Source organism: Pundamilia nyererei, unplaced genomic scaffold (assembly GCF_000239375.1).
Source record: "Pundamilia nyererei isolate P.nyererei 1_Seehausen unplaced genomic scaffold, PunNye1.0 scaffold00059, whole genome shotgun sequence".
Lineage (NCBI taxonomy): Eukaryota > Metazoa > Chordata > Actinopteri > Cichliformes > Cichlidae > Pundamilia > Pundamilia nyererei.
This window is the reverse complement of record NW_005187460.1, coordinates 55,083-74,495: the sequence shown is the minus strand read 5'-3', so window position 1 is coordinate 74,495 and position 19,413 is coordinate 55,083. Positions and strand designations below refer to the sequence as shown.

The window sequence follows — 19,413 nt, the reverse complement described above, 5'->3', positions numbered from 1 at the left end:
AACAGGTCAGAGATATACTGTGGAGCTTCACCATATAGAGCTCTAAAAGTTAAAACTAAAATTTTTAAATGAAACCTAAAATGTACTTTTCAATAATATGTGACCTCTTGTTAGTACCAGTTAAAAGTCTTGCTGCAGCATTCTGTACAGTCTGAAGGCGATCCAAAGCTTATTTGCTGAAACAAGTAAAAAGACCATTACAATAATCCAGATGAGAAAAAAATTTATAGCATGAATAATCATCTCAAGTTCTGCCTTTGACACCAGTAGTCTGAGTTTAGAAATGTTTCTTAGATGATAAAAACAGTTCTGAACCAGTTGTTTGGAATGTTTCTCAAGTGACATTGAACTGTCAAATATGACACCCAATACAGCGTATGAGTGAAGAATAAAAAAAAAGACAATGTACCAAAGCTTAATAATCATGAGCAAGACTGCTTGGATATATTCTAGTTCTCATTCCACCATGTGTGTGTGTGTGTGTTTCCACAAAGTCTATGAAAAAATTATGAATTTTGAAATATTTAACAATATTTCATGTTATTTAATGAGGTGAAATATTTGATTTTATGTTGGTTATGTTTTTTTTTGTTTGAATAAGTTTGGGTTTTGGTTGTTCCTCTCTGTGTTGAGATTATTTATCAACATAAGCAGCTTGGGGCGCATTTACGATAAAGTCAGCCTCTACTATAATTTCTTCAAAAAACAAAAACTGGAGATTAACTCAATAACTGACTCTTATTAGAAGAAGCAATCACTAGATGTGGCCCAGTAATTATTTATAAGAAATATTACTTCAGAAAAAGCGCACTGAATAGGTTTACTGTAGCAATGTACTTTGTATGTGATGTATATAGAATTCAAATAACCTAAGAAAAGGAAATTAAATGACTTAGCATAAGTCTTACCAATTGGATCAACAATAGCCTGTGCATTCCCAGCAGCGTGATTCACAACACATCGGAAATTCTGTTGTGTATCCCAGTCCTGTTTCCTCACTCGGACTTGACTGACTCCAGTATAAACATCGCCTTTTTGTACTGAAGGGTACTGGATGAAGTCTGTCAAGGCAGTGTCGCCTTTGGTCCACGAGAAAGTCACTGCAGGTGCACTGAAGTTTACTGTAGCAATGTATTATGTATGTGATGTATCAATAGTTCAAATAACCAAAGAAAAGGAAATTAAATGACTTAACAAAAATCTTACAGACTATAACAATATCAGCCTGTGCATTTATGTGCAAATTCATTCAAATTGTTTAGTTTTGTATATGTTCACAGAGCTTTCATGTAAACTTGTTATAAGTCAAATAGAATAAGATAAACTGATTAAATGTGAATTAGCATAAGGCTTACGTGTTGGTCTGACAGGAGTCTGTGCATTCCCAGCAGCATGATTCACAACACATTGGAAATTCTGTTGTGTATCCCAGTCCTGTTTCCTCACTCGGACTTGACTGACTCCAGTATAAACATTGCCTTTTTGTACTGCAGGGTACTGGATGAAGTCTGTCAAGGCAGTGTCGCCTTTGGTCCACGAGAAAGTCACTGCAGGAGGGTTAAAGCCGGTGGCAAGGCAGCCAAGAGTGACCATATCTCCACTTTCAGAACCACATGGTGCCAGAAGAAACACAGTGGGTGCAGTTGCAGTGGCTAAGAAAGGGGAGACAACAGTAATTAAGATACCAGAATAGAAATACAGTAATATACCACACATTTTCATTTAGAACTGATTAAAGAGAAAACACTTGAGCTGATTATGTTGCGTAATAAATCCCATCTTGAAATACATTACATTTTAAATGTTTAGCATTTCAAATGTCCCGATTTATGTCCCATTTCGTTGCTCACTCTCCATTAGTGTTAAATATTAATATTATATAGTAATATTATTATATACTAATAAGTGTCACTTCTTTAGTAGTCTACACAACATCATTTAGTAAATTATTTTAAATGCACAATATGGACAAAAATCAATCACAAAAAACTGAAATAAGTAAAAAGAATAGCATATATACATCTTATTGACAGTAATGGTGACCAGACACAGAGTGATTTCATCTTCAGGCTAAAATTGGTCAGTGTGCAGCTGTGAGAGGATGTGGATTGTCACCGCTGGCTCTGTCCCATCAGGAATTGATACTCAGCTAAACAGGGAGATTATGTATAAGTTTAAAGTCAAGACATGAGATAAAATTATGTATATATGACGACATATGTATGTGTACGCATGTGTGTGTATTGTAACGTACTGTTTTTCAGATCTGTGGTTGTGAAAAAATCTGATGGGGAGAAAAAAAAATTATGTACCTCAATTTATTGGCTATTAGTTCTCGTCAAACTTTATCTTTATTTATTTTTTTTATTTTTTTTAAATTCCTCCAAAAGTTGAAGCTGTTGAAATAACTAGCACTTTCATATCAGTACATTAGAAGTTAAAGAAACTACTCAAAACAAATTCTATATGACTTAGCATTAGGCTTACCTGGTTTTATGGTTTTATTTTGATTTATTACAAAATCATAGAGCAAAAAAACATTTTTTGGTTTTTTTTCTCACCTAGTGTGTTGTCTATCTCGCTTTTATTCAAAGATCTACTTTGCCCTCCTGTAAATACAAGTGAATTCAGTATCTTCATTCACATCACTGGAATTTACTGTGTGAAAACTTGCTGTGTTGTACACTTGATTCAGAAACTGTAGTGATCAGATCTATTTTGCTGGTGACGTCTGCTCCATTTTTCAGCCATTTGATATCATGTTTCTTTGGTGCAAACTCTTTGGCAAAGCAGGAGGCAGAATAGGTACTGTCCTCATCAGGAGAGGAAATCACTTTATGAGTTGGATTCCTCTTAAACAGCACTGAAAAAAAAAGATGTACACAAATGTATGTATGCAAAAGCATTGAATTATTAATTTCAATGAACATACTATTCATAAATATAGAAATCCATCCATCCATTTTCTTGCGCTGGGTCAACACAGTGGGTCGACTTGAAGTGGCTAAGAAAGGGGAAACAATAATAATTAATATACCACAATGGCAAAACAATAATAAAGCACACATTTTCACCTAAGATTAGTTAAAGATAGATAATAATTAGACATAGATAGATAAAGATAGACTTTAGCCTTTAAATGTTTATCATTTCAAATGCCCCGAATCCCAATTTGTTCATCAGCCTCTGTCAGTGCTATTATATATATTACTGTTGTTATAAGTTCCAGATTTTGTTAGTGTATAGATCATTTTTCTAAATTATTTTAAATGCAGAATGTGGACAAAAAAACAATAAAAAAAATGAAATAAATAAAAGAATAACATAAAGTTAGTAAACTTCGTTTCACAGTGTTGATGGCAAACTCTTTTAAGAACACATTAAATTTGATTCCACTTCAGCATTGATATTTGGCTGAAATGGTTTACTTACCTGATGAAACAGTGACTGTTGTCCCCTTTCCCCAATAGTCTACAGCACCGTATCATAGTACTGAATATACTTAGTACTGATGATACACAGAAGCAATTACTTCTGGGACTAATTAATTATTATATTATATTAATTATAATATATTATAAAATCCTATCAAATCACCCAAAATACGCTATCTGTTAATAATAATGGATTTCGAGACCCTTAAAGCACTTTACAATTCCACTATTCATTCACTTTCACATTTACAGACTGGTGGAGGCAGCCACAGTTGTAGCCACAGCTGCCCTGGAGCAGACTGACAGAAGCAGGGTTGCCATATCGCACCATCGGCCACTCTGGCCAACACCAGTAGACGGTGAAGTAGGTAGGTGAAGTAACACAATGACCAAGACAGACAGAGCTGGGGATCGAACCAGCAACCTTCCAGTTACAAGATGAGCTTCCCAACCCCCTGAACCACGGTCAACCCACAAGACCATTTTGTATATGAACACAATTCACATTTGAAGTGACACTGACAAAAAGTCTGTGAAGGTTCTCAGTCATCCAGGTCATCGTAATGTAAGGAACTTGGAAAGAAAAGTGTCTGGACTTCTTTATGTTGCTTGAACTTGAACAAAAGTAACTTGAACAAGAAATTTTTCGCTTTTCTTTCCAAGCTCCTTAGACCACACTGACAAAAAGTAAAATTAGAACTTGCATCCAATGGAGACATATCTTAACTGATGACGCTGTAACTGGAGAGCCATTTTAAAAGTCTTAAAGCCATTTGAAATAGTTAATGGATACTTTTCTTACTTCTCACAAAATTGGTCTGAAATTCTTTTTTTTAACATATTCTGTAACAAACTACAACAATTGTTGAAATAAGTACTTAATTTATCAAATTTATCATTATAGTTGTAAACAAATGAAAATGAATACATTGTATCGTACCGGGGGATCAGGAATTTCTCTCTTTAGCAAGAAAGATAACAATTCATACCTGATGTGACAGTGACTGTCGTGCCCTTTCCCCAGGAGTCATAAGCGTAGTCACAGTCTAACAACTTACTGACAACTGCATACAAAAACCTTACGCCCCATCTAATAAATTCTACAATCTGATATATTCTCCAGTTAATATAAAGAGATTCAAAAGACTGAACAAAACCTGATTTTCACCACCAACATTTAAACCAAGTCTGTAAATTCTAAGCCATTTATCCCTCAGTAGTCCACAAATGATGGTATTGAATTTTCTCACAACCACAACATTTCTTTAAAAAAAAAAAAATCACAATTTAAATTAGAATCATAAATTAAAATGAAAGAATTAGATCACCTTACCTGATGTAACTGTAACTTTTCTCTTTATCAGATTTCATATAATTAAGCAGGAAAAAAAAGTTAGTTATAAGAATAATGTTAGAATTCATACCTGAACTGATAGTGACCATTGTGCCCTTTCCCCAGTAATCAAACGAATGGCCACAATCTAAATAATTATTTACAGCTCAAAACAAAAACCTGTTTGCACATTTCTGTGTGTTTCCATATTATTTTATGATAAGAAAATTATGTGGAATACTACTGCAAATTGAGATTTTGAATTGTTAAAAACAACAACACAGTCTTTAAATTTAAATCTTAACATTAAGGAAAAAAAACTGACTCATTTTCCCTGATCTAACCGTAACCATTGTGCCTTTCCCCCAGGGGTCAAAAGCGTTGTCATACAGGGAGTGCAGAATTATTAGGCAAGTTGTAATTTTGAGGAATAATTTTATTATTGAACAACAACCATGTTCTCAATGAACCCAAAAAACTCGTTAATATCAAAGCTGAATGTTTTTGGAAGTAGTTTTTAGTTTGTTTTTAGTTTTAGCTATTTTAGGGGGATATCTGTGTGTGCAGGTGACTATTACTGTGCATAATTATTAGGCAACTTAACAAAAAACAAATATATACCCATTTCAATTATTTATTTTTACCAGTGAAACCAATATAACATCTCCACATTCACAAATATACATTTCTGACATTCAAAAACAAAACAAAAACAAACCAGCGACCAATATAGCCACCTTTCTTTGCAAGGACACTCAAAAGCCTGCCATCCATGGATTCTGTCTCATTACAGAGATGCACATCACCTAATATGCTTAATTGGTAGTAGGCTTTCGAGCCTATAGAGCTTGGAGTAAGACAACATGCATGAAGAGGATGATGTGGACAAAATACTCATTTGCCTAATAATTCTGCACTCCCTGTAGTGTAATATTTCAACATATCCAATGTACAAAAATAACTAGCTCCAAGTTCTAAATATGCCCAATTATACAGTGAAAGTTCACTTCAATTCACTGACAGACTGTCTTCAGTTTTTCTTGAGCCTTGTGTTGACCTTGTTGCCACCTTCTTAGACTCATGATGCACCTTCATGTCTAATTCTGTCTCAGATTGGTGTCCTGGGGTGCCTGATGTGCTCACTGGATCACGGATTTAAAGTGAGAACAAAGTTAGCTAGGTAGTTAGCTTTCAGCAAGCCAAAATATATGTCAAAGATATACATAAAAAGTAATAATTTTAAAACCAAACCAGTTAATATTTTGTTTAATATTTGGTTTTCTCCTGGCATTTTTTCTATTCAAGGTTGAAATGTTATTTCTAGAAAATAAAAGTTCAGCTAAAGGATTATTAATGCTTTTCATCACCACAACAATCTGGCATTTTTCTTTTTCTTTTTCATTTTAATTTTTTTTAAATTTTCTTTTTTGGTCTGCGGGTCAAGTCTGTGCCCTCCAGCAATAACTTTCAACTATTATTTATAATTTTCCCAAATAAAAGGATCTGGCTTGCATTAGTCACATGACGACCATTAGCCAATGCTCACCCTTGACAGCAGAGCGTTCTTGTTACAAGCTCGCAATGAGCACATGAATGTTTTTTTGCTGCCTGGACGGTGTGGAGCTGTAGGGGAAACACACAAATTAACATGGAGACGCAGATGCAACCAAATCCAGTAGGAAGGGTGTACAGCATATATACCCTATAGCTCACAGGAGTATTAGTTTATTATGTACACAAGGCAACAGCCATTAAGATACCATAATAGAAATACAATATATCAGATATTTTCACTTAGAACTGATTAAAGTGAATACAATAGAAAAGACATTTCAAGTGCCCAAATCATTCCCTGCAACATTTTTTTAGAGGCAGTTTGCCCATCAGCCTCCTCCAATATAAGTTTACTCTTCTGTTAGTCGACACATACATCAGAACATTATTTTAAATGCAGAACATGAACAAAAGTCATTGCATGTAAACAATAGTGTAAAGTTGTTGAATGTCCTTTCACAGAGTTGAGGGCAAATTCTTACAAAAACACAATACATTTCATCCAACTTAAGTAGTGATCTCTGAAATGAAATTGTATTCTTACCTGATGAAACAGCAACTGCTGTCTCCTTTCCTTCTCAAAGGTAATGCCATCTAAGGTAAGTATCTGATTAGACATGATGTTTCTAAGATTTTTATGTCAGCAGGTCTTCAAAAGATTTTTGTGGTTTAACTAGTTCACCTGTGTCATCTTACTTCATAGATGAATAGAGCTGGGTATCATCTGCATAACAATAAAAATGTTTGCGCTCTTTTCTAATAATATTAACTTAATAAAGTTTAGGAAAGCATAATAATGTGTGCATGATGTGAAAAATTATTGAATCATTGCACAGACCTGGAGGAAATCCATGAAAAACTTTTGTGTCTGAGAAAGACTCCTCATTATCATGCTAAAACTGGAATCTATCAGATAGGTATGATTCAAATCACAGCAGCAGAGTGCCTTTAATACTTACATTGTGTTCTAATTTCTGGAGTAAAATATTGTGGTCAGTGTTATGGACTGCTGCACAAAAGTCTAGCAGGACAAGCATAAAGATGAGTCCACAGTCAGAGCATATAAGAAGATCATTCATAATTTGCTGTTGCGATGAATTCTGAATCCTGACTTAAACTTTTCAAATAAATCCTAATGATTAGTTTTCTGTTTTACAACTACTCTTTCAAGATTTTCTTCTTCTTCTTCTTCTTCTTTTTTTTTTTTTACATAAAAGGAAGGTTGGAGATTGGCCTGTAATTAGATAAGACAGTTGAATCAAGTAAGAGCTTTTTAAGTAATGGTTTAGTTACCACCACTTTAAAAGCCTGTGGTATCTACTCTTTTAATACAGACAGATTATTCCCATTTAAACATTATTAATCATCAATTTATTTGAGCAGTCTTGTAGGAATGGAGTCTAAATGGCATAATCATGGTTTCGAGGTAGAAATGATTGAAATTAACTCAGAATGATTAATACGAGAGAAATAGTCTAAACTTCAGAAGTCATTAAAGAAAACATGAAACACTACAACTATAAAAGCTAATTAATTCACACCAGGGAGCCCTGCTGTCAAAAAACGGACATAGATTTAACACTGTCTGTGAAGCTCAAGTTAAGAGATAAGTGTTAAAAGTTTTTAGAACATATTTAGCGCCATCTTGTGTCAGTGTAGAACATTACATCACTGTGTTGGTCAGTTGCTGGTTATAGACTTACATTAGTTTATGTTAGCTAACTCATAATATAACAAATAACTATTAAATAGAAAAGGAGACTAAAACTAAAAATCTGTTTTTGTTCTTCATATTTGGATGAACAGTCATTCAAGAAATTCATGAAATCCTTGCAAGTTAAAGTTAAAGACATATGTGACCTGTAACTTTGACTCTTTGTCAGCGTGACTACAGCGGTCAAGATAAACCTGTTGTTGTTTCTGTTTTCTATGACCAGTGTTTAATAGTGCTAGCTTTTAGGAAGGCATTTTTTAAATTCTTTTTTTAGACTAAAAAGGTATTTTCTCCCTTTTGGACACTGGGACCTTCACACATGTTACTACGATTTGATAATAACTGTGACTTAAACAGATACCTGGAAACTCTCAGCAATTAGTAATTTGTTCCTACATGACCTTAAAAAACTGAAATGCAAAAATCAGAAGCAGACTTGATTATGAGGCAAAGCCATGTTGAATATCAGTTTGAAGTGGAAAATGTCCTGTGATATGATTTTTATTTCATTTATTTATTTATTGTGTTTCTAAACCCCAATCATCCGTACTAACCACTTTTCTGTGCAGACAATGGGACTCATTGTGATGTCTTATTTTGCAGTATATTTTTTCCCATGTCATAATTACTACATCCACTAGAGTGCAGTGGTACACTGTTGTTAGACCCTCATTTCTGCTTCCTCCAGTAAATGATCCAGTCATGTTTTAATGGGAGAAAGGTCCCTGGCATGATGCAGTTTTCATGGTTGGATTGTGTTTGCCTCTGAATTCATAATTTTTGTCACTGTGATGTTTTGAGGTATGAAATTACTTTATTTACTGTAGTTCATCATTTGTTTTCATAAGAGAAAACACTCAGTGGGATTTCTTGAATAAAGACAAAGCTGTAGCATCAATAACAAGGGCAGATAAAATACTGAGACACAGAGACTTCAGGATAAAGGGAAGTGGTTTGGGTAATATTGGGGGTACATTCCCTCACAGCGTCTGCAAATTGGCGCTTTAAGAATCCATCCTACAATCCAATTTAATATATACATGTATACATTGTACTGGTGGATTATTAGCTCATGTAGGATGTTTGGTTTAAATTCATCATTGGTATGTAAGGAAACAGGGAAGGGTTCAGGTAAGCACCTGGGGGGAGGGTGTTTGGTGGGGGTGTCAGACATGGAGACGCTGTCAGGCATTCTGCTGGGCATGGTGCCCTGCTTCCTTGCTGCTGGGCCCTTGCCACTTAGACTGGCAGCAGCATGTTGTTCATTAGCAACAGCTTCAAAGATTTGGGCTGGCTGCCACAGGGTCTTCAGCCAATTGGGGCAACACACTGCCAGATCATTTCAGAGGCAGCCAATAGTAAGGCTTAATTTGTTTTGTGTCATCCCTCCCAAATGTGAATTCCTCCAAACCCACAAGGTACACAAATGCACATGGAAACACACTCTAAGCTTTTACTTAAAGACAGAGTTCACAGATTTACACTGACTCTGTGTATGTCTGGAAAGAGGAAGAGTTACATAAACATTCTTTGTGGTTGGAAATGAATGCACCTCTTCATAGCACCACTGCCTTCCCACTGCATCTGTCAGTATTTTTAAATTATGATCAGCATAGGTTTTCACATAGAGGCTGCACCCACATTGCTGCTACTGCACATGGAGCTTTGTCTCACTCTTGTGGAAAATCCAAGTAATACAACATGATGGTGCACAACACAATTTTCCAAAGATAAACAGTTTTATATTAGTATGTGTCATTACTTGTATTCTGTAAGGCAAGTTAGCATTTTTCTTAATTCAAGAAGAACTGAAGATAGTTAGTTATTTGTTTTCTTTATTGATTTTTAATGCATTTTCTCACTTGTCTTACATACATGTCGCATCTAGCACAAAACTAAAACACAAATGCCAAAAATTGTAAAGCATAAACAATGTCATCAATAACAATGGAAACACAAAGCATTACATGTTCAAACTAGTCAGGACAGGTGCTGTTCAAACCCCCAGAACTTAAACATTTCAGTCATAATACATGAACCGTCCTGTGAACATCATGGTTTAGTCTGAAAGAAAAAATGAGAGAGAAAATGTAATCCTTTAGTGACAACTTTGTATTGTTTTCTCTTGAAATAAAAAGTGTATTAAAGTGTAATAGAAACAACAACATTTTATTATTATTATAATATACATTTATATATTTGTCATATTTGAAAGTTCAACTAAGCACCCAATGGAATGTCATAATACAGACTTAGAAGCTGAGAAAGAAAGTAACTGGACTCCTTTAGGTTTTGTGAAGATGTTTCACCTCTCCTTCAAATGACTTCTTGAGTTCTTAAACTAGATGGTGGGGAGTTCCAGGTCCTTAAACACTAGTGAGTGTTGTCTCTTAAAGGGGTCATTGACTGATATTAGCCATGTGCCTCATCATTTGATCCAATGAATGAAAAAAGTAATTATCACCATAGCTTTTTGATAAACCACTGTGAGACCTCACCCAGTCATATGACCTATTGAGGTCACCTGAGGGAAGATGTGAGTGGGGGTTTAGGCACTTGGTGTGATCCCAACACTGCCAAGAGTGATCTTTATCCTTTAGGTGTTGATTTAAAGCTAACTCTTGCAATGCTGGTAAAGGACAACCTGTGCTAAGGTTTAAATACCGGGGACTCTCCATCGTTTGGTTTTAGAACTGAAAAAACGTCTCGGATGACAGGCGAAACCTCTTCATATAACTAAAAAAAAGTCAAGTTGCTTTCTTTCCAATCTCCTTAGACTATCATGACATGGATGACTGGAAGCCTACATAGACATAATACAGACTGGAATGTCAGATTAGAATGGTGTGTCACAATATAAATCATCACAACATCATACTGTAATGACAGTGCATGTACATATTTTTATGCTCCCTGTCTCCCTTGTACAGATAATAATAACAATAATTATAATAATCTTCATGGTTCAAATGAGAAGCTAGACGTGAATCTTACTTTTAAACAATCAAATGACAAGTGCTTACCTTAAATAATGTAACTATGATACCATATATGGTGGCGACGATGAAAAAACCAGTGAGGGTGAAAGCCACATTCCAGCTTTCCTCAGCTGTGTCTTCATTCACATCAGCATGCACAATGTTGTCAAATAAATTACAATATTTCATCGTATCTGTGAATAATGTATACATTTGGTTATTTATCACTTACTTGACATTATTATACTAACAAAGAAGCTGAAAAGAGATTGGAAAAATAATGGACTTTACATGTCCTCCACATTACTTAATAGGACCTTATATGTGCAAGAAAAAAAATCAATCAGTGAATGATGCAGTACCTGGTTTCGATATATTCCGGGACAGGGTGGTGTTGGCATGGATCACCCGGCAGGTGAAGACCACCCCAGGTAAGAATATTTCTTGGGACAGGTAAAGGTGGCTCTTGACACTGAACTTTCCATCTGGGCCTCTGTGGGGCTCACTAGTGTTGTAGTTCAGCGGTTCTGTGCCTCCATTTTGAAACCAAGTGATGTTAATGGATACAGGGCTGAAGCCAATGACCAGGCACACAAGTTCATTAGAGCCCTGAAACAAGTAGACTGATGGCTGGCTGTAGATCACTGAGGCTGGAAAGATATCCACAACATTTTTAGCAATCAGTCAATCAATTTTAATCAGTTTGTTAAAATGAATATAATGGAAATAATAGGTAAATATTAAATGCTAAATGGCAGCTCACCAAACACATCAGTTATATTGTCTTTAACAGGCGCTTTAGATGACTCCTGTTTGACAACACAAGAATACGTAGACCTTGTGGCTTCAGTTTTGGATATGTTTAGTCTGCTGCTCATAGAGTAAGAGCTGCTCCCTGAGTATTTCCATGGAGGACTGTTTACGTAATGTGAGGATGCGAGAGTCTGGCCATCTTCTTCCCAGTGCACTATGATGTTAGCAGGGAAATATTCAGACACTAGGCAAACAAGCGTTAGGATGTCAGACTTAGAAAGTTCAGAGGCAGTTGGTTGTATTATCTTCACTGTTGGCTCAAGGAAGTCTTGAAAAACACAAAAGGAAGAGAACCATAAAAATACAGTCACAACCAGAGGAACATGAAGTTTAGAAAGATTTGTTACATTTCTAATATTACCTCTGCTTTTGCTTATATGGTCTTCATTCCCATGATTGGAACATGGATGTTTTCCTTCACAAGAAATGTTTGTATGTGCATCCCAATTCACTGCTGACACTTTAAGGAAGCTCTGTCGAGTCTCTGTTCCATTGTTATGACTCACTGGGGGATAAGTTAGGACACCATAACTCTCGGGAATTTTGCTGCCACCTACTCTCCAGGTGATGGAGAAATCATTAAGATTAGGGCCGACCAGAAGACAGGTAATAGTCACATGTTCTTTGTTCTCAGTCTCATTTCTCAGTGGCAGTGGTCCCTGGACATAAACCCCAACTAGCTGTGATGATGATGGAGTTTCTATAAAAAATAAAATTAATTTTAAAAATGAATACATAAATAAATAAAAATAATATGCAACAACCACGGAGCAGTTATAAAATGTCTCATATCCAAATTTCTAATTTAAAAATAGTCTTATTGTATTCTTAATGATTATCACAATAAGAGAATTTTCACTGTACCTGAACAGAGACTGATTGTTTTTGTGATACTTGAATTCAGAGACCTGTCAGACACTTCACAGGTGAAATTATTCCCTTTTTTCCACTCAGATTGATCAATTACAAGTTGACTCGTTACTCTAACACGTCCATCTACACTCATGCTGATATTAGTGGAATTTGGAGACCTTTCCAGAGACTCAGACAACCATTTAATGTGAGGGTTGAAGCTCCATCCAGAGCATGAAAGAGTCTGTGATTCTGAACCTTTACTGGGAACCAGAAGAAGCTCCATGGATGGGTCCACTAAAGGGGCATAAATCAGTGCATCTATTAGTCTATTTAATAGAAACCATGTAACTATAAAACAACAAAGATAAATCAGCTTCTACAAAGGGAAAAAAAGGGAAATCTCCTCACCAAAAATATTGCTGATGGAGTTTGAGTGAAAAGTTTTAGAAGAGCCTTGAATCACTTTGCAGGTAAAGGTTTGGTCTTTCTTCCAGTACTTCTGAGGGACAATGAATTGACTACTGATTGAAAGATTGGCTACTGAGCCTTCAGCAAAATTATAATGTTTTTTTTCAAGAATTTGACTATGATTGACTTCTAAGGCGATGAAGAGGTCACATGAGGACAGTTGTTTGATGTCACACTCGAACACTGCACGGTCTCTCTTCGGCAGATCTGTGAGAGATCGCCTGATCTCCACCGAAGGAGTATTAACTGGACAACCTGGATGATCATGCAAAAACATTATTTTAATTGCTCTTTGGTCATAACATGTCTGATTTTCCTATTGTCGTATCATCTTACCTGCAATATTTATGGTCTTCTCAGCAGATGTGAAGCACTTATGCTCTGCTTTGCATGTTACATTCTTCATGTTCTCCCATTGAGTCGAGGAAACTGAAAGATTGCTGATTATATGAGTTGCGTTTTTCTCTTGGGTCGCTGTTTCAGGCACGGCTTTGCCATCAATCAGCCAGGTGATCACGGCATCAAAATAAGTGTTGACCAAACACGTTGCTTGCATGTCAGTATTTGAGGTAATTACAGTCTTGAAGCTGGGAATCTCCACTTGAATGAAGGGAGAGGACCTTGGAAGAGCTGTTAATAGGAAAGTAAAAAACAAACAAACAAACAGAGTCTGACATTGTTACAATAAAGGTGAATTTCTGTGGATTATAAGAAAAATTGCTTATTAATATGGCAAGCTAATAAAACAAACTTTTAACTAAAGACTGATCTTAATTTGTTTCACATATTAAGAATTTGTGCATGATAAATGTGTTCTTTGAGTCAGTAACTCTACATACTTACTGTGACAAATGTTTATTGTTCTGTTATATTGATCACCATTGGTCTTGCAGGTAAAAGTTGAGCCTTTTGCCCACAATGTCATATTTGGCCTAAGCTCACTGCTCAGGCTGAAGGTTGTCTTTTCTCCCCCTGCACTTTGTAGCTTCCTTGTGCTTGCCTCATTGATTTGACCCTGTTGGTCATCCAGGATCCACCCCAAATTCAGGTTGTCTGGATAGAAGCCACTCAATGTGCAGATGAGCCTTACTGTTGAGATTCCAAATTCCCCATCCCAGACTGAGTACAATGTGATGTGTGGTAAGACAATCCGAGGCACTGAGAAAGAGCAAATATTAGTTTGACTTTACATGCATAATTATAAATATTATGTGTTAACGCAGCAAGAAAAAAAGTTAATGTCATCTCAGTTATACATACCTTCAGATTTTGGTAAATGAGGAACTGTTTCAGTTTTAAGTGTAGTGTGTTTGTCTTTAGGCTAGATGGCAGAGTTATAATTTGACATTGTTTGGTGTTGCTGTGTCAGGTGAAGATAGGGCAGGAAGTCTGTTGCACAGTTGTTATGCATGATAGGGCAGAGTGATCAGGGCAAGCAGCAAGCGGAAGCATTGAGTAACACCCAGGTCTCAAAAAAGTACCAAAATACAGAAGTGAGAGAATGCAAAGAGCAACGGAGCATCACAAACAGCAGGTGTGAGGTGTGGTTATGCCAGTAAGAGAAACAATTTGCACATTTACATTTCTCATGTCAGTTTGCATGTGCACCACATGTATTTTATTTCACATCTTATGACTTTGCCAAAGGTTTTAGTTCTCAAATCCTCTAATAATAGAGTAAAACGCAACCGACTGTAAAATCTACCACTTTGCATATTTGGTATAGCATGGGCTGCTGATTCCAGATGCTGTGGATGTGATGAACAGAACTGTATATTAGAGTTTAAAAAAGGACAAAATATGAAATACATATAAATAATCTTTAAAATGCATCAAACTTTTACAGATCAACCTTCAAATAATGTAAACAATTTCAAAATAAAGCAAGAGAAAGACAAAATTTAATCTTAATTAAAACATTTATTTTTAAAGACAGATAAAGCTTTTGCAGTTTAAAAAAGGCAGTTGTGATTACTTACATGATAGTATGAGATTATATGAAAAAAAATGTTTGAGAAATATTTTTTTCACCACACTCAACGGTCCTTTCACAGTCCATTTGTTTTATTTGACCTGTTAAAAAAAAAAAAATAGTGAACTTGGAGCAAAAGGATTTATTTCATACTGCTCACCACTACTTCATTATAAATAGTGTTTATGCATGAAGTTACATTGCTACACATATATCAATAAATGTATCAATACACAGGAAACTTATAATGCTGTGCGTTTCTTTTGTAGTTGGTTAAATATAGTTGCTGAATAAACTTAGAAGGAACACTACTTTAATATCAGCTGAAAATCACTTAGGAGGTCAAACTAACAGTTGACAAAGCTGCTTATAAGAGATTGTTACACAGTATTAAGACAATTTCTAAATTAATTTACTTTCAATAATACGCATTCAATTTATTAAGGCATTGAGAAACTTGCCATCTGGACATAAAGCACTGGGATATACATGCTACACTGGGATATAAAGAAAAATGAATTCAAATAGTAACATTATGTAGTGTAATTATCTTTTAACTTACACATATAAATTGGTTTAAATCAGCGATATGAGCATATTTTATATGTTTTGCCATTGGCATAGATTATTCCACACAATATCACACAATTTAATGAGTTTGATAATCACTTTTGTCGCCATATCTTAAATATTGTAATCAACCACACATGCCACACTGATTTTGAAAGAGCTTCATTTTGATCTGACACGATTTTGTATTTATGGTCTTCCAATATGCAGTGTAATAGAAATTACACTTGCTGCTTCTGACTTAAAACCCTTGTCTTTGTCCATAGAGCTAGATCTTTGAGTAGGGCGATATCAGTATGATATCAGTTGGCCCTTGAACATTCAACTATTAAATTATGTTTTTATACAATTTCAGCACTCTAAGTGAATTTTAGCTGATATATATTGTTTATATGATATTAGCAATAACTGTATAAAGATAATTAAATTCACAACAACAGCTGAATTGTGAAGTAGGTAATCCCTCACTGAGATAACGTGAACCTTTTTCTTCCTTTTTTAATTGTATTAACTAAATATTACATTGGTTTATTAAACTGACATAATCCTAAATGCTTCTAATGTGCATAGATACAATTTTTTCTGTAATCTGCATTTTTTTAGTTGTTTTTACAATAATTGAGTTATTCTGACTCATGGTTAAAATGCAGAATGCTAAATGAGTTTTAGTTTTTTCTATCATGGCTACGTGCTTGATGAATGTAATCTGTCATATTGCTCATTGCTGAGTTAAATCTACACACAATGTCAGCACATTAATTTCTGATTACCTTGATAACAGTTGTTCCAAAGATTAACAGCAGAGTGATGAGGAAGAGAAGGATGAAGACGATGGCTACGCTTGCTATGTTATCGTCTCCAGATAGTCCAGGGTGATCAAGCTCCAGATAGTCACCGATGAGAAGACCTAGATGAACAAACGTTATTGTGTCAAATAACTGGACATTTCACAACCCACTTTGAAACGCACATTGTACGATGGGAACTTATAGATTTTATTTATTTCTGTTGTGGGTTAAATACATATGTTTTGACTCTATATGCTATAGCAGATTCATAGTCAGTCAACTCAGCTGGAAGTTATAATGACAGAAAAGAAAAAAATAAGCTGACAGATGTCGAGTGAGTGTCCCATGAAGATGAATAGAATTTCATGCCCTTTCAGACCTACAATCCTGACTTCTGACTTGCTTTAGAAAGACTCCAGTATTGTTTATTTGCCTGGGAGATTTAAAGGGTTGTATTGAGCAGTCATCTGTTTTTAAGGGGTGCAAGACTCAGTAGATGACACACAGGCACACAAAGACAAGTCACAGAAGCAGTGTTACTGAACTATCTGCATATTAAATAAACATAGACTGTTCCCTAAATACCTCATTTAGTACTGTTGTATTATTCTAGTAGAAATTAGATATTACATTTTTTTTATATTATTATTTTGTATTATTTTATAATTATTGTGTAAATAACCCAAACATGCTACTGTCTACATTAGGATAGCACTGTGACTGTACAATAAACATAAAGCTCAAAATATGATTTAAATGAAGACATGAACTGCATACAATAAACATCAACAGAGTTGCAAACTGTTTTTTTTTTTTTATTTTGAATCTGCATTGAAACACACAAACACAATGTCATATCACAAGCAACAGACATTAAACAACAAACAGCAGAAGACAGAGACATGAGAAACATCTACTGGGCCGAGCACTTTGAGTCTTGGTTGATGTTCATGTTGAGGTCAATGCGGTTTTTGTCAAATGTTCTGTACCCAATGGACCTGACAATAGCTCTAGTTGTGTTAACCACAGATTCGTGGTACACTACACAGCTATAGACAGCATTGTTTTTCCACTCGTGAAGGCTGACAAACAACTGGCCATACGCAGAATAGAATCCATTGTTTTCAATGGGTTCTGTGGTATTAAAAGCATAACTACTTGAGTCTGCTTCCTCGTCATCCACAAGCCAAGACACAAAAACTTCCTTAGGGAGGAAGTCTTTCACAAAGCAAGTCAGGGTCACCTCTTCTTTGTTAGTTTGTTCTAAAGGAGGGAGCATAAACACTGACGGACGCTGAGGGTTTCCTCCTGTAAGCATGAAACAACATGAGACTTTGTACCACACATACATTAACCAAAATAATACAGGAAGTCAAATCCACACACACACACACACAGACATAGACACACACATACAGACTGAGAAGCAACAGTTATGATGTCTTTGATATCAAGATGTCAATAAGGACTAAACACTGTTTCAGAGTATTTTTCTTACCGAATTCCCTTTCATAAGGTTCCCTCGAAGGTGTGAGTAAATCTGAGTGGTGAACAACACAATAGCGCTTTACCCCCCTGCTCCATTCGTCATAGGTGATGTCAAGTTTAGACATGTATGTCTCCCCATTTTCTTTAATCATTGGTTTACTTGCTATCACATCTTCTTTCTCATCCTCCCATATTATTTGAGGTTCATCTTTTTGTACTGTGACTCGACATGTTAGAGTTCCTTTTTTATGGAAAAGCATGTCCTCAGTTGCGGGGCCAGTGATTTCTACTTTCACATTAGATGTAACACAATCAGGACCTGAGTAATGAAGCAAAAAACAGTTAGTGAGCAAAATTATTACAAAACCACATTTAAAAATATAAATGTATATTTTTTTTTAAAAGAAAACAAATCTGTTACTCACATGTTGGTTTTACTTTGTAAGGCACAGTTTTATTCAAAGATCCATCTACTCCTCCAGTAAACAGACATGTAAATGTAGTCTTATCATTCAGGTCACTGGAATTTACTGTGAGAAAACTTGTTGCATGGTACAGTGTTTTTCCAGCCGCATTTTTTGAGTCAGAAACCGTTTCGGTCAGCTCTATTTTGCTGGTGATATCTGCTCCGTTTTTCAGCCATTTTATGCCATGTTTCTTTGGTGCAAACTCTTTGGCAAAGCAGGAGGCAGTATAGGTATCATCCTCATCAGAAGAGGAGGAAAACACTTTAAGAGTTGGATTCTGCTTAAACACCGCTGAAAAACAAAGATATACACACATATGTGTATGCAGAAGCAGGGAATAATATATATATATATACGTATTTATATATATGCAGAAGCTGAGATAAATAATTTGCTACACTGTTCATACTATATTGTTTTTCTATATAAACAAGTTCCTTATGCTCACTTTTTTTTTTAGCACTTTCACTTTGCACAGTGTCCAAAAGAAAACTGGATTTGTGTAGTCACCAATAACTGAACTGCAGAGCTTCACTGCTCACTTCTGCATATACATTGACTGGCAAGCAAACACAGATTTAATATTAATGTTAATTATGTTAATTATCAATGCACAGTGAAAGTGGAGGGAGACAGGCAGAGATCAGAAAGGATGAGGATTATTTAGACAGATGGAAAGAAGCACAACATGCTGCAATACTGTTTTTCAGACGGGCGCAGAGCACATAAGTATATGAGTGAAGAATTAAAAAAAGACAATGTACCAAAACTTAATACTGCTTGGATATATTCTTTTTCTCATTCCACCTTACAATGTGTGTGTGTGTGTGTGTGTGTGTGTGTGTGTGTGTGTGTGTGTGTGTGTGTGAGTGTGTGTAAATGTGTGTGTGTTTCCACAAAGTCCATTAAGAAATTATGAATTTTGAAATATTTCATGTTATTTAATGAGGTGAAATATTTGCTTCTATGTTGATTATGA

At 35.4% G+C, this 19,413-nt stretch overlaps 1 protein-coding gene and 1 gene segment (V, D, J or C); both read right to left on the bottom strand.

The window, feature by feature from the left end:
- Nucleotides 1-9,853: 9,853 nt before the first annotated feature.
- On the bottom strand, nucleotides 9,854-15,066 carry LOC102195697 (Ig mu chain C region secreted form). The gene is made up of 9 exons (XM_074312086.1): nucleotides 13,993-15,066; nucleotides 13,486-13,779; nucleotides 13,090-13,404; nucleotides 12,691-12,975; nucleotides 12,188-12,526; nucleotides 11,777-12,094; nucleotides 11,376-11,663; nucleotides 11,059-11,207; nucleotides 9,854-10,099 (listed from the first exon to the last, which is right to left on the bottom strand). The coding sequence occupies exons 1-9, from the start codon at nucleotides 14,072-14,074 to the stop codon at nucleotides 10,088-10,090; spliced, it is 2,082 nt and encodes a 693-aa protein (XP_074168187.1). The 5' UTR covers nucleotides 14,075-15,066; the 3' UTR covers nucleotides 9,854-10,087.
- A 2,215-nt stretch (nucleotides 15,067-17,281) lies between these two features.
- LOC106456235 (Ig heavy chain C region-like) overlaps nucleotides 17,282-19,413 on the bottom strand; it is a 5,356-nt gene continuing 3,224 nt past the window's right edge. The window contains 3 exon segments of the C gene segment in view: nucleotides 17,282-17,787; nucleotides 17,978-18,286; nucleotides 18,393-18,725. Coding sequence covers nucleotides 17,393-17,787; nucleotides 17,978-18,286; nucleotides 18,393-18,725 — 1,037 coding nt within the window.

Coding starts and splice junctions, on each gene's coding strand:
- LOC102195697 (XM_074312086.1), bottom strand. CDS start 14,074: ATGACATTGTGGGCAAAAGGCTCAACTTTTACCTGCAAGACCAATGGT. Junction 12,527..12,690: donor AACAATCAGTCTCTGTTCAG/GTACAGTGAAAA, acceptor TATTTTTTATAG/AAACTCCATCATCATCACAG. Junction 11,664..11,776: donor CAATATAACTGATGTGTTTG/GTGAGCTGCCAT, acceptor ATATCTTTCCAG/CCTCAGTGATCTACAGCCAG.